The sequence below is a fragment of the Neltuma alba genome, unplaced genomic scaffold (assembly GCF_004799145.2).
Source record: "Neltuma alba isolate B1F8T4 unplaced genomic scaffold, ASM479914v2 tig00003405_pilon, whole genome shotgun sequence".
Taxonomy (NCBI): Eukaryota; Viridiplantae; Streptophyta; class Magnoliopsida; order Fabales; family Fabaceae; genus Neltuma; species Neltuma alba.
Genome location: NW_021633270.1, coordinates 13,451 through 28,788, shown reverse-complemented (window position 1 = coordinate 28,788; position 15,338 = coordinate 13,451). Strand labels below are relative to the sequence as shown.

General features: G+C 31.9%; 1 protein-coding gene and 1 long non-coding RNA gene across 5 annotated transcripts in view; both read right to left on the bottom strand.

Annotated features, from left to right (window-relative positions):
* Window positions 1-3,107, bottom strand: part of LOC114741467 (histone-lysine N-methyltransferase ATXR7) — a 15,886-nt gene extending 12,779 nt beyond the window's left edge. For 2 of the 4 annotated variants that reach the window (XM_028929746.1, XM_028929748.1), the window contains exons 1-2: window positions 2,428-2,595; window positions 102-289 (exon numbers count right to left, since the gene is read on the bottom strand). In XM_028929746.1, the coding sequence (XP_028785579.1) occupies window positions 102-259 (158 nt within the window). In that variant the 5' untranslated portion in view covers window positions 260-289; window positions 2,428-2,595. Of the gene's footprint in view, window positions 1-101; window positions 290-2,427; window positions 2,613-3,001 lie in introns of those variants that run through there. The other 2 variants (XM_028929749.1, XM_028929747.1) reach the window with 2 other exon arrangements.
* LOC114741469 (uncharacterized) overlaps window positions 1-15,338 on the bottom strand; it is a 27,953-nt gene extending 12,615 nt beyond the window's left edge. The window contains exons 1-2 of the long non-coding RNA XR_003739775.1: window positions 15,324-15,338; window positions 12,245-12,251 (exon numbers count right to left, since the gene is read on the bottom strand). This is a non-coding gene — a long non-coding RNA (uncharacterized LOC114741469). The remainder of the gene's footprint in view (window positions 1-12,244; window positions 12,252-15,323) is intronic.

The window sequence follows — 15,338 nt, the reverse complement described above, 5'->3', positions numbered from 1 at the left end:
GGCCCGTTAGTTTCCCCATAGGGGGAAAGAAAGAAAGAAAAGTTTACAGGCTTGGAAGATGAAGAATAAGCAATTTATGTAACAATAGTAAAAATAAGGACCTTTCTACATCCAGATGCGAAGATAATGGCGCATCACTGGAACATCCTGCATATGCGTGTGGATGTAGATCTTGATATCCAAAATCTGATACTCTCAGCCTCTTCCTGGAGAAAGAAAAAGGGCCATCTTCATGCATAAAGGCTGCTGTGAAGACCATGAACCATCCCAATGAAGCGCTATCCGACAACTGGGTCAACCAAAAAAAAAAAAAAAATTGTAAAGCAATTAAAATACACCAACAAATTTAACAGTTTAAATTGGGAATAAAAAAGGGGGAATTTATATGTGCCCAATATTGTTATCAATTCTACAGTTAGAAGGTTTTTTAATCAAACTTTGTAGCCAATGATCAATCAATAATACGTTTGAAATTGCGCTCTTTCAAGGAACTGAGGGCAACAATCAATTACACAAACATCATCAGGGGAGAAAAAATCCAGCAAACAGTTACCATATTTTGTTTGACTCTCTCTTCCTAACAAAGGATTTCATTGGTAGGTTGTGATTAACTGTAGAAGAGAAGATGTTGCTTTCTCTCTCTCTCCCCCCTTTTTGTTTTTTGTTTTTCTTTGGTTTTTTTTTTTTGCCTGAGAAAATAGGTTTCAATGATTAATTACATGTAATTGGCCACTGACCTTATGCTAACTGAAACAGACAGAAAAGAGACACAAGCAACAAAGTGGCCCATGCACCACAGGAGATAGGTGGGTGTTATGCGATATAATAATAGACAAGAGACAAATGCATTGCCTGCAATTCACTTAAACTTTGCAGAATGAAAAGGGGTAGATGACTGAAGTATTTTAAGATGGAGTGTTGACTGCTGTGAAATTCATGTGTTGCAAAGAATACAGTTGAGGTTTCAGATCAAGTAAATAAGATGAAATTGGCAATAAAATGTTTCTGTTTCAGTCGCAGGATGTGCAGGTTTATGAGGACTTCGAAATAAGAGACATTAAATGGATTAAGTTTGCCATATATGGCAGGCAGCAAATCAGCCAAAATTTAAAGTAATTTAATGAATGATCGGGATAGCTCAGATGGTAGAGTAGAAAACTGAATATCCTCATGTCACCAGTTCAAATCTGGTTCTTGTTACATGATTAATTTGTATAACTATCAAGTAAATTCATTAAAATGAATATGGGTCAACATATATAATTCTTAGCTAACAGTTGACTGCTGAGCTATTGAGGAACAACCGGGAATTAGATCTCATAGAGGTTTAAAGATTTATCAGGTGTGCGATATCGCATTGTTCGAGAAACCCTAGATGCTATTGAAGTAAAGGATTGTCAATGAGGGTGTTCTAGTGTATGATTGATGATTTGAAAATTTACACATTAAGAAGAATCAGGGTGATAATAACTTACTAAAAGAATTCTACCAATATTTTATGCAATTGCTCATTAACCCAAATGGCGACCTCATGCCCAGGGCATACCACTTTTACAATCAACAATTCAAAGAAAAATGACGTCAGCACTCGTACAATTACAGTTCAATTCTTCACAAGTTTAATTGTAGCTTTATGGACCAAAATATAGAAGGTAACTGACTCGACAAATTTTACATAGTGCAACCCATTAGAAGAATATAGAAGAAAGCACAAGAAAATCCATCCATATATAAAATAAATAAGAATACATGATTTTAGTCTACCTTGATCTTAAAATTCATTAAAGCACAGTCGCGATAACAAAAGCCTATTTTCTGCATGCTAAGGATTCTATTTAATAGTTTATTGTGCCATTGACAATGATATCATTAACAATTAATTTGTTCAAGTAAAAAATTTTAGGATTTATTACGAGGCATGACTTGAATCCCACGTCGCCAATCCGATGTAGGTTTTATTGGGCTCTTTTGGCTCCCCAGCCTCTGCGCCAGCTTTTTGGGTATATATCTCTACCAAAAGTTCCTACCAGTGGTGTCTAAACTTGACCCAATTCCTTCAATGCCAGAAAAGGGCTACCCTAGAGAGCTAGAGCTACATCAAGATGAATGTGTAAGCTGCGAAGACCTCAAATGCCACCTAGGAGCATTGTGGTTGGCGAGCAAGCCATCTAGAGTGAAGGAGCCTACAAGGCACATATGATTTAAGTCCCACATCGACAATGTAGAATTATCGTGTGGGATTCGCATAAGCCTTCAGTTGTCCAACCTGAAAAACCAAAAACCTCATGGGCCAGCTTCTGGGGTAAGGCTTTCCGAAAGTTCTTATATATTTCAGTAGGACTTACATAGACCTGTCTCTTTATAAAACATAGTCGGAACTATATTATGCCCCCACTGAAATCTTTGAAATATGAATAGATATTATACCCTTTTAATTTTTGTTCCAGCCTTCCAGATACTTTGATGAAGATGCCTTAGTAAGCCAACTGATTCAGGCAGCTCCTCCAAGCCACCGAAGAATGACAATGTGAACTCAAGCTTCTAAATTGCCAGACACAACTCGAGCCATGTCATTCACCAGATCATGCATCACAAATACCTTTGAGAATTTTCTAAATTGATGATAATGGAAAGATGTTAATAAACAGAATGCCGATACAACTTAAATCCAACATTGCACAACACAGCAATCCAAGGCATATAAGTCGCTAGTAATCAAAACGAAGAGGGCAGAAGTTCAATGGCCGATTACAAACCATTGAAGAAAAAAGTAGTAATCAAAGTTTAAAAATAAAAAATAAACTCAATATTTATTCAAAAGCGTCGCCATTCAAACGATTACCCGACCAGATTCAAGCCAACTTACAATGAAAATTTTCAAACAAAGCAAGAAACGGTGCAACGGCAAGCGGCACAGGGTGGACAACCATGCAGGGAACAGATGACGCGGGGAACAAATTCAAATCTAGATACAAAGCCAGATTGAACAAATCAATCTCACCGGATTTTGAGAGTAGACAAAACCCTAGGGTTTGATCCTTCTTAAATACTCGCCGGAGAACAACCACGCAGGGCTGAAAACGGTCGACGGCTTCCCACAGCGTGGAATGTTTGCTCGTCGCCTAATTAAGAAAAATGGTTCCGCGAGACGAGATAGTATTTTTATTTCCATAAATTTCACGGGACGAAAATAAAAGATAAAGAGAAGTTATGAATAAATCTTAATTTGATAATTTTTCTTTTGACCAGCAATTTGATAATTATACACTATTCCTCCAACTAGTTACATAATAAAATGAGTCTTATATTTAGAACTAGTTATATTATAAAGTCGGTCTTATATTTAGAACTAAATGAGTACTTTGTTCAAAAAATTATGTCACAAATTTTATATTTATTATATTAAGTTCTCTAATTACAAAAAATCATATGTCCTATTTTTAAAATATTAATATTTAATTATAAATTCACGTTAAGTGAAAAAAATACATATCACGTATGATTGAAAACTCGAGGGGAGAAAAAAACAGAAAAACAAAAGATGAGCTAACCAAATGAGGTCTTGGGTAAAAGAAGACAAAAAAATGACATATTAACTTCATAATACCCAAAACATCTGCTGAATTTAAGAAATTCTATTTTGGTCTCAAGAGACCAAATTTGGATTATCATGTTAAATAAAAAGACCAAATTACTCTTTATTTTATTTATTGTTTTTAAAATACTAAAACCCCCACTGGCTAGTCGGTCACCAGAGCTCCGGTAGCAACAATCACTGGAGCTCCGGTGACCGACTGACAACTGGTCACCAGAACTCTATCGGTTGAAAAAAAAAATTTTGAAAATTTTCACAACTTCAATATAACGGTTAACAACTTTTGTAATGCTATTAACAACTTCAGTATAGTAGTTAACAACAGGTTTTCTGGGAAATTCAACAAGCTCCGGCAGTCGGAAAAATTTTTTTTGAAAATTTTTACAATTTCAGTATAACGGTTAATAACTTTTGTGATACTATTAACAACTTCAATATAGCAGTTAACAAAAGATTTTTTGGGAAATTCAATAAGCTCCAATGGCTGGAAAAAAATTTTTTGAAAATTTTTACAATTTCAGTATAATAGTTAATAACTTTTGTGATGCTATTAACAATTTCAGTATAGCAGTTAACAACAGGTTTTCTGGAAAATTCAACAAGTTCCGACGGCCGAAAAAAATTTTTTTGAAAATTTTTACAATTTCAGTATAACAGCTAACAATTTTTGTAATGCTATTAACAATTTCAGTATAGCAGTTAACAACAGGTTTTCTGGGAAATTCAACAAGCTCCAGTGGCCAAAAACAATTTTTTTGAAAATTTTTACAACTTCAGTATAACAGTTAACAACTTTTGTTATGCTATTAACAATTTCAGTATAGCAGTTAACAACAGGTTTTTTGGGAAATTCAACAATTGATCGCCAAAGCTCTGGAGGCCAAAAACAATTTTTTGGAAAATTTTTACAACATCAGTATAACAGTTAACAACTTTTGTAACGCTATTAACAACTTCAGTATAGCGATTAACAACATGTTTTTGAGTTTGTTAACGGCATTATTAAAGTTGTAAAAATACTACTTTTTGAATTTACCGAAAAACCTGTTGTTAACCACTATACTGGAGTTGTTAATAGAGTTATAAAAGTTGTTAACTGTTATACTGAAGTTGTAAAAATTTTCCAAAAAAATAGTTGTTAAAGTTATAAAAATACCATTTTTTTGAATTTTTAACAAAACTTGTTGTTAAATGATACACCAAAGTTGTTAATAAAATTACAGAACTTGTTAACAACATTACTGAAGTTGTAAAAATGTTACTTTTTGAATTTTTTCAGAAAACTTGTTGTTAACTGCTATACTGAAATTATTAATAACATTACAAAAGTTGTTAACTATTATACTGAAGTTGTAAAAATTTTCAAAAAAAAAGTAGTTGCTAAAGTTATAAAAATGCCATTTTTTTGAATTTTTAAAAAAACATGTTGTTAAATGCTACATCGAAATTGTTAATAGAGTTACGGAACTTGTTAATAGCATTATTGAAGTTGTAAAAATGTTATTTTTTCAATTTCTCTAAAAACCTGTTGTTAATAGCGTTACAAAAGTTGTTAACCGTTATACTGATGTTGTAAAAATTCTTAAAAAAATTGTTTCTGGCTATCAAAGCTCCGATGACTAATTGTTGAATTTCCCAAAAAACCTATTGTTAACTGCTATATTGAAGTTGTTAATAACGTTACAAAAGTTGTTAACTGTTATATTGAAGTTGTAAAATTTTTCAAAAAAATTTGTTTCCGGCTACCGAAGCTTGTTGAATTTTCTAATAAACCTGTTGTTAATTTCTATATTAAAGTTGTTAATAACGTCACAAAAGTTATTAACCGTTATACTGAAGTTGTGAAAATTAAAAAAAAAAAATTTCCAGCCGTAGAAGCTTGTTGAATTTCCTAGAAAACCTGTTGTTAACTACTATACTGAAGTTGTTAATAGCGTCACAAAAGTTGTTAACCATTATACTAAAATTGTGAAAATTTTCAAAAAAAAATTTTCCAGCTGCCGGACCTTATTGAATTTCCTAGAAAACCTGTTGTTAACTGCTATATTGAAGTTGTTAAAAGCATTACAAAAGTTGTTAACTGTTATATTGAAGTTGTGAAGATTTTCAAAAAAAAATTTTCCGACTGACGGAGCTCTGATGAACAATTGTCGGTCGGTCGCTGGAGTTCCGGTGACTGCCACCACCAGAGCTTCGGTGATCGACCAACCAATGGGGGATTTGGTATTTTAAAAACAATAAATAAATTGAAGGATAATTTGGTCTTTTCATTTAACATGATAATCATAATTTGGTCTTTTGAGACCAAAATGAGATTTCTTAAATTGAGCAGATGTTTCGGGCATTATGAAGTTAATATTGCATTTTTCTGTCTTTTCCTTTAAAAGAAAAAAAAAAGCCCCTTGAACAAGCCTCTTAGACTTGATTTAAAAATATTTCATTAATGTATTATATAACTTGAATAATTTTGTAAAAATAATAATTTATTTTATACAAATAAATATATTAATGTAGGTTGGTCTTGATCGGTTTAAACTTGAAAGGGTGAAGCCTTAAAAACCACCTACCTTAAAGCCTTGTTTCTTAAACTTAACCCTTCGATATAAGAGCACAGGGCCAACTCACTAGCTTTTATGTCATTTTATGAACTTTCAATTTTTCATCTATTTTGACATTTAAAAAAAAATCTCGTAAAATTTTTAATTTAAATAATAAGTACGAATAAATTGAAGAGTGAAATCGTGTGCAAATTAATCTGCAAAACTAAATCAAATCAAATAACCAAAAGGATCACAACTCAATAAACCAAAGTACAAATCACACTTTATGTAGTTAGTGACCATAATATACTTGCATATGATATAGTGATCATGCGGTTTGCCTCCACTTTGCCCACACAGTAATTAGCCTCTTGAAGGACTTTGTTTATCAATATTTATTTGACCAAGTTAATAAAGAGAATCCTCATGACTTTGTCCTTTGAGGAGAGAACTTAGTTTGCACTTTGACTCTATTTACACCTTTGGTTGGGTATATATTGAATGCAGAGCTTTGATCCATTTAATGTATAGGCTAGATCATAGATAAGTATATGATTGCAGTTAGTGGTAGAAGTCTAGACAAAGCGATGAAGAAAATTGCATATATTGCATACTAACATGTTATGCATGTAACTATTATGAATTATAATATGATATTCCATACTAATGACACCAAATGATGATAATATAAACTGTTTGTGTGCCTAGATTATGATTTCTTGTATTATTTTTTTAAAACATTTTTCAAGTGAAAGATCAAGTAAGAAGCAAGGAGAGCCACCATAAAAGTAAGCTTACAAAGGCTCTTTAATGCTCCTCTTATGGGACACATGATGGCTTCACCTACATTTGATTTTTTTCACGACTCTAAGACTTGTCTTTTAGTTCTATTTTCAAGTACATGCGGTTTAATTTAGATTATGACTCTAGGAAAATAATTTATTACTGGAAGTTATCTAGACTTTATATTTTCAAAATGTTAGAGAATGTGATATATTTGAAATTCCTAAAGCCTTATGTGGTTCGCACGCGTTATATGGTAACTATACATGACGGGTGTTACATGCAACTAGGTTGGGACTCAGCATGTAGCTGTAGAAAATATAAGTCCAACTTGTCAAGATAGCCTATTCTACCCATCTTTTTGTCATTACTTAGGCCTCGAAAATTGTAGATCTTGGGCTCAATGGGATTTTGGGTTGGCAGGGCTTGGGATCAAACTAGCTCGTAAGCCCATTTTCTCTTCTTCTTCTTTTTTTTTTACTCTTTCTTGTTTTTCTCAATTTTCTAAGCACCAAGACACAACTAATAGAAGTTAAATTTAGTGAAAGAGACTAGTTTCTCGTGATGTGGTAAACCAAAATTTAAATTCTTGTTGTGAGAGATACTCACATTTAATATCTTATAATGCCTCAGATAAGATTACCTTGAAGAATTCTTATACCTAGTAAAAAATAAGCAACAAAACACATGGCTCCAGCTCCAAGTGATGAAAATGAAGTTGGTAAAATTGTTGAGATATTGCCTCTAGCCCTCTACTTCCAGCAAATAATAAGCAATGCTTAGCTTACATGATTGGATATTGTTAAAATAATCATATTCAAATCTTAAGACATGAAAGTTTGTGTAAAATAAGGGTTTTCAAGTCAAAAAGTGCAACTCAAAGACTATATTGGATCAAATATATTCAAGCCATTGTGATAACTGGCTAAGCTATCTTGATCTATGCGCACGACTGCTGAATTTGCGTGGAGCTCTAATGCATATTCATGAGAACATATTGGGAGAAAAATATGCATATATGTAAATTGAGAAAGATCAATTTAAGAATAGAGCTGAGAAAATGAGTCGAACCTATCGAGCCGGCCTGTTTAAGTTCGTTTAAGTCAAGGGTCGGGCTTGTATTTTAAAGCCTTGAAAGAGAAGTCGGGTTTAAAAAGATTAGTCCTGCGAAACCCAAAAATAAATGGGCCTGCTCATTTAACCCCGTTAAACTTTTTTTAAAATTTCTAATTTTTTTTTCTTAACTTAAAAAAGGAAACCATAACATTTTAGATATAGCATATTCTTAATTTTACTTATCCCAGCTGCTCACACAAATAGCATTCACAAAAAAAAAAAAGAATCACTATGATTGTGGGAAAATAACCAAAAAACGTGAACATTGCATAATTGAAAACTATGTATATTCACAAAAATGTATTGTTATTATAAGTTGTCAAAACCCGTTAAAATATTGTATATGTAATTTTTACAGTCTTTATTTGTCATTCTCCCATATTTTTTATACTTGGAATAGGATTAATCAAAAAATCTTTTGAATTAAAATAAAGATCGATATCATTTTTATAGTTAGAAACAAAATTAGAGCTAAGGATGATGGACTCTTTTCTTTTTTGTCGGTAAGACAAATGATTATTCTTTATGTATACTATATTTGTTAGTTAAACTTTTTTGTTAATTATTTATAATTAAACCAGATTATCCGTATTATAATTATTTACTGAACTTGGTGCTTATTTAGTTGTTTATGTCTGTCCTCTATTTAGTTTGTTTATTTAATAAACTCTATTACACTGTGAGATATGTTTAGACATCATGATATTTATGTTTGTGACTCAATTTTATTTATATTTATACCTTTTATTAGTAATTTTATTGTTTTATTTTTATTATTTTGATAAAATATGTAAAAAAAAATGGTTCATTTTTGAAACTCGGATTTAAACGGACCGACCCATTTAAGCCCAAGCCTATGATGGGCTAGTATATAACTTTGAGAGAACAAATATCTATGTGGTTTAAGAACACTTAAAATATGTGTTTTTGTGACTTACAAGACAAAACTTCTTCCACGTATTTTTATTTTTGTAATGCAAAATTATCTAAAATAAATTGAACAAAACACTTGTATACAAATGTGTTGTGTTATTTGAAAGTGAAACGAAAATTACTTGATATTACCAAAACAAATTGGGGTATGTTTAGATTGACGTTGGGCAAAATTAACTTTTAGTCCAACTAACTTTTGTAACTAAAGTTGAAGTTAAAGTTAGTTAATGTAATGTGATTTATGTTTGGATATATGCTTATAAAAAGTCAGTTAAAAAAGTTAAAAAATTGTTTGGATGATTAATAGAAAAGTTAGTTTAGTTGTAAAATGACTGAAAAGGATATGGACTTTATTGAATAGTGATATTTAAAATTTTATGTTTTTAATGTGATAATAGTTTAAAAAAATATGTAAAATTATTATGATAAAATATAAATAGTTTATTTGTGTAATTATAAAATAAAAATATTTGTTACGGAGAAAAATTTGAAAACACATTATAGATAATTAATTAAATATACATAATAGACAAACATGAATATAATTTTAAATTTATTTAGTCTCTAATCAAAGTAAATGAAGTCACATAACTAATTAGATTATAAGATTTGCACAATTTTCCCATAAATCAGTTAGAAAAGTTGATCTAAATTACGTTGGATAAGTCAGTTAGAAAAGTTACTTTTTTCTATAAGTCAGTTAGAAAAAAAGCCCAATCCAAACAATCTTCTGAGCCACAATAAGCCATAAACCTCAGTTTCATACTTCTCCGTGTATATTTATCATCTGCAACGGCAATCCAAACGAGGCCTTACTTGATAAGACGAGAAAGTGGGGGAAGAGAAGATGAGTTTTCCTCCCCTTCTTCTTCTCTTCTTCTGAAGATTGGTTTATAATAAAAAAGGGCAAAGAAGGGAGAAGAAGGAGGAAGGCTATTGGATGGCTACCGTATTAAATATTTTGTGGGGGAAACGAAGATTTCATAAAATTATCAAGGTTTTGGTATGTTGGTTTAACGATTAATTACAATCAACAAATTAGAAAAATCCTTGATAAATATCATGAAAATATTAAAAACCACGAGTTAGTGACTCCAATTTCAATAATTCCAAATTGGTCGGCATGTACTAAAATGAATTTTTAAAAAATTCCATTATTATCATATTGCCCCTCTTTTTTTCTCAAGAAAGCCACATCATCAAAACTTTCGTTAGTAGCTAGCCACCGAAGCTCTAGCACTAATGACCCCTGCTGGCGATCGAAGCTTTGGCACTTGGGGAGCTCTCTTACCCGATCGGTTGTGAAAGCTTCAATGCTAGCAGCTATTAGCTATTGTGCTTTTTTGTGGCAATATTGGCTAATGAAATGAAGTAAATAACTAATGTATCTGTGGTAAATAGATATTTGCTGATCAATATACAAAAATCTAATTATGTTTCATTAGCACGCACTGCCAAGTGAAATAGAAAAGAAATAAATTCACAAGCCAATTGGACTAGTAGCCCACCCTCCAATATGACTGAACATATATATCGACATCATGAAAATGAAGTTATCCTGGACTGTTACTGGCAAGTCACAATAGAAGAAACTAGACACCACATTAATGCAAGAAATTAATTATATTTCAGATGTCATCATCATTATGAGGGCAAATTGCAAACCACTACTATAGTATTATATTGTTTTTAATTGTAATATATAAACGGCACGTGGTAATAATTGTTGACCCACATAAAAGAATAGAACATCAATGAACTGAAATTAATTACATTCATGTGATGGTGTGAACGATCTGATTTGGATTAAAGATTCATACACCCAGCCCGAGGAAAAGACAAGATGAACATGACTAATAAAATATCGAAGAAGATAAGGATATTGACTTTTGAGAGATAATTCAAAATATTGATGATGCAGACCCAGACAAACGTAGCCCACCATTACCTCCACTGTCCAATAATCCTTGGTCCTTTGCCCCGTTTCTCACTCAGCTGAAATGCAGCCCTAAATTCGCTTCTATGTGCTCGTTTTTCCCCTGAAATTTTAGTTAAGCCATTTTAAAATATTATAAATTACTCCTCCAATGCTTAATATAAGATTTATTTAATTAATTTGATTATATTGAGAAAATTAGATAAATTAGTTAATTATAAGAAATATGACATGTTTTTCCTTAAAACACCATAATCATCTTTCTTAATGTCTCCTCTCCCTCTTCTACTTGATTGTGGTTGAGGGAGTATCCATAATGATAATTTAGAAAAAATTAATAAATATAAGAAATAAGTCTTATATTTAAGACCAAAGCCAACTTAACAATTAAGTCCTATATTAAGGACTAAAGGAATAATATTTTTATGATCAGAATTGTATAATACTACTATTTTAAAGAATTTACTATCAAGTTTATGACGGTTAACAATATTAATATTATAAATTAATATTCAGATTACGGTTTGGCACAAATGAACAATATATGATTTGAATAAAAAATTCTTGCCTCACTTGTATATGGACAAATGCGTCCGAATATTCTGAAACTATATATTCAAAGTCTTTTTTGGTAGCCATTCTTTTCCAAAGAGATCTCATAATATCTAGACCCCGTGTAAAGGCTATAGTTGGCACTTGTTGAAATTAAGTGGTACTTTGAATTAACTTATTTGAAGTTATTTTTACGCTTCATATGATAAATATGGGGGAAAAAATTTTATCTCATAAAACACAAAAATGATTATTTGTAGTGAAATCCAACAGGTGCATATCAATAACTTATTCACACATCTAATGGAACCAAGCATATGATAATTATGTTTTTTTCTTCTAAACTTTAATTTTGTAATAACAATGTTCCTAATATCGAGCTCAGGTAAATGTAAGCAAGGTCTAGGCAAGTATAGTAAGCAAGGTCTAGATAAGCTTGAGCAAGAGTCGGGGAAGTGTACAGTGGACAGATTCATGCAAGGTCTAAATAAGCGTGTGCAAAGGTTCAGGCAAGTGTGAGCAAATTCAGGCAAAACTCGGGGAGTTTGTAAAAATTTTTGCTATGAAATTTCAAAGTTTGTGACCAAAGCAATCAAAAGTTAGGGTCCTTAGATGTAATTTTGCTTAACTCAGTCGTTTTGACCAAAGGCCACCGCTACTTCTTTGAATCATCTCGTTCCCATTTGAGTATTTGAGGCCACCTTTGACTTAGTAGGAGGAATCACTTACTAATAGGAACAAATGTCATTGCGTAGAGTTCGCTCACTGTTGAGCGTTTCTATATTGTACAAAATACCTCGTAGTATTAATTATTAAATTAAGTTTTTTTAAAAAAAGAGTATAATATATCATAATACCAATATTCTTCGAGTGCTACGTCTCTCGCCGCTTATTTTTAATTCTTTAATAATATTTTTTGGGCCGAAATAATACTTTATATATAGCTACCGTCTAAGACCAAGACTCTTTAACTTCTATTATATTCATGCTTAGATCACGGACCCAGTTCATTGCATTAGATATCACTTTCTGTGTAAGTGACGATTTGACTTGAAAAATACAGAAGAACCTGAAGATGCAGGATCATGATCAACGGATGAAGAACATAATTAGAATGTAATTGAAATTAATGTTGCATTAATTTAGTTTCGATTTCTCACAACTTTTTTTTTGAAACTAATGAACAATTGCTCAACTTTTAACGCTTGATTTTCGTGTGCAGAAACCATAAGAAAAATAAATCATATTTGTCCTCACCGGCCCAGTTTATGTATTTGGTGATTTTTTTTTGGGAAACCATTAAAATTTAATTTAGAAGGAATAGGATCTGTTTTTGGATAGCACTTTTCACATTTCAAATGTGCTTTTGGGGAGTTTCGAGGGTGAGAAGCTTTAAATTGGAGCTTTCCGCAATATCATTTTAAATTTAATAAAGCTAAAATAATACTTTACAGTCAAATGAGCCTTATATTTAGGACAGGAAAAGTAATTTACTTTACGCTTTATTTCTTTTAGAATAACAAAACCTTTTTTGGAGAAAAATAAGTATGACCGAATTGTTTAATCTCATACGAATAATCATATATATCTGCAAAATTGTACATCATTCGCAAATCATAAACAAATTATTTTAGAATTTGCTCTACTCTATATATATATATATATATATGTATATGTATATGTATATGTAAACGAGTAGTCATCCCTGGTTCAATTAAGATCAAGAGCAAGAACAATAATAATAAAAAGCGCTTCCTCTAAATATTATATATATATATATATATCATGCGATTGGAATACAATAAAGATAATATAGTTTCCATGTACTAGTTAATAAACCAAAGAAAGAAATTGAATTGAAAAACAAAATGAACACCATGAGTTACTCCTTGTGATGACACGGTAGGGGACTGTCTATCTATCCATCTATCTTATTCTCACATAAATGAAAAGGAGACGACAGATCTACATAAGTATTAAGATAAACCCTAATGGGCAAAAAAAAAAAAAAACTTAACTTTGCAGTATCACATAATGTAATTACCATTCTGAATCACATCATTACTATGAGAGAAGAAGGCATTATTATTCATGGTCAAGTCATTCAAACTGTAGTTATGATCCACGATCATCCCGTCAGATATCTCCATGCTAGGCTTGGACGATGAGTTATTAATTAAACTTGAAAACAAGTCAGTGTTATTATAATCAAATAAATTATCATCACCACTTTGCTGCCGCCATTGTTGCTGATCTACAGTAATCTGCTGCTGCTGATGATACTGACGAACATGACGACCTCCTTCGTTATTCAAACCCGTGTTTCCAAACGGCGCTGCCGTGGCCGCCGGAGGCGGCACCGTTTTTACCGTCCTTGACTTGTTATTTTGATGATGAACGACTTGTCGTCTTCCTTGTTGGAAATTTAAGGTGATAGGTCCCTTATAGGCCTCGAACGACATGGCCGTACTACTAGGGCAACCTGTGAACTGCTGAACAAGTGCCCTAAAGTTGGTGGTGTTGGCGGTGAGGAGGGTGGTCGGGGTTCTCTTAGAAGCTCTGGACCTTCTTCGTATAGGTCTGGAGCCATTGTTAATGGCCTTTGGGCTGGTGGGACCAGGGCTAGAAGACGACGTCGTCGTGGCGACGGTATTAGCATCAGAGATAAAACCTTCCATGGCCGAAACCTCCTGAAGAAGATGATCATAAGTATCATCATCAGGACTTTGCTGGTATAACTGCATCATCCACTGGTGGTCGGTAGTTGCAGTCATAGTAGTATGATCACCGATGATACGTTTGGTGAAGAAGGTTTCTGATCGACAATGGAGGACAAGGACTTTGATGAAACACACGGGTTTGAAAGAGGGAGATTGTAAGTAATGTACTTATAGTAACGCGTGAAGTTGTGGAATTTTTGTGTTGGTCAGAGTAAAACATTCAACCTTTTGACTATTCTTCTGATGGAGACGGAAAGAGAGACTTGAGGACAAAGAAGAGGTAGCTTCCTCGAAACAACAAATGTTCTATCCATGTTATTAAAACGCAACCCTGAGTTAAGCAGTTAAATTAGTGAATCGTAGACTGATATCCTAATCGGTTTGATTAAGAGTTTTGGATTGGTTAACTGAGTTAAATTTTATTTTCCCCCTCTCCCCCTCTTTATTAAGCCTAAAACAATGTCAAAAACTATCTTGTTAGATTATACTATCCGATGTTAAATATAAGAGTTTGTTGACTAATTTGAGTAGATTAAAAAAATAAGTTAAATTAGTTATTTATGATAAATAGGTGTTGTTTTTCTAAAATATCCCTGCTAATCAAGCTTATTGGCTAGAACTACCATTATTAGAAGGACTACTTGAAAAAAATGGATAAATATAGTGGATTAGGGTCTTATATTTAGGACCAAAATAAAAGTCAAATATGCTCTTATATTAAGGACTGGAGTCTGGAGGTAATATTTATGTTTTAGTAATTCTGTTTTATTGGATTATGTGTGGTTGATATCTTAATTCTTTACTACCTCCAGTTTTTAATATAAAACTCGTTTGACTTTAATTTTAATCTTAAATATAAGACCCTTATCCTTTGTCTATCATATTTATTTATTTTTTTCTAAGATAAGTCTTGTAATAATCAAGGTTATTAAACTCGCAAGTTTAAACAAACTCGTGATAATGATGTAAACTCGGATCGTCAACTCAAATCGTGAATTCGTAAGAGTTTACTTTTATTAATAAATTGATATTAAAAGTATATAATCAGATAATTAATATATAAAAATGAGAACAATTTTATTTAAATATATTTTAAATTTAAATAATTGAAATTATATCTATCAATGTTTATAATTTGTCATATTCACAAAAAAAATTTCTAT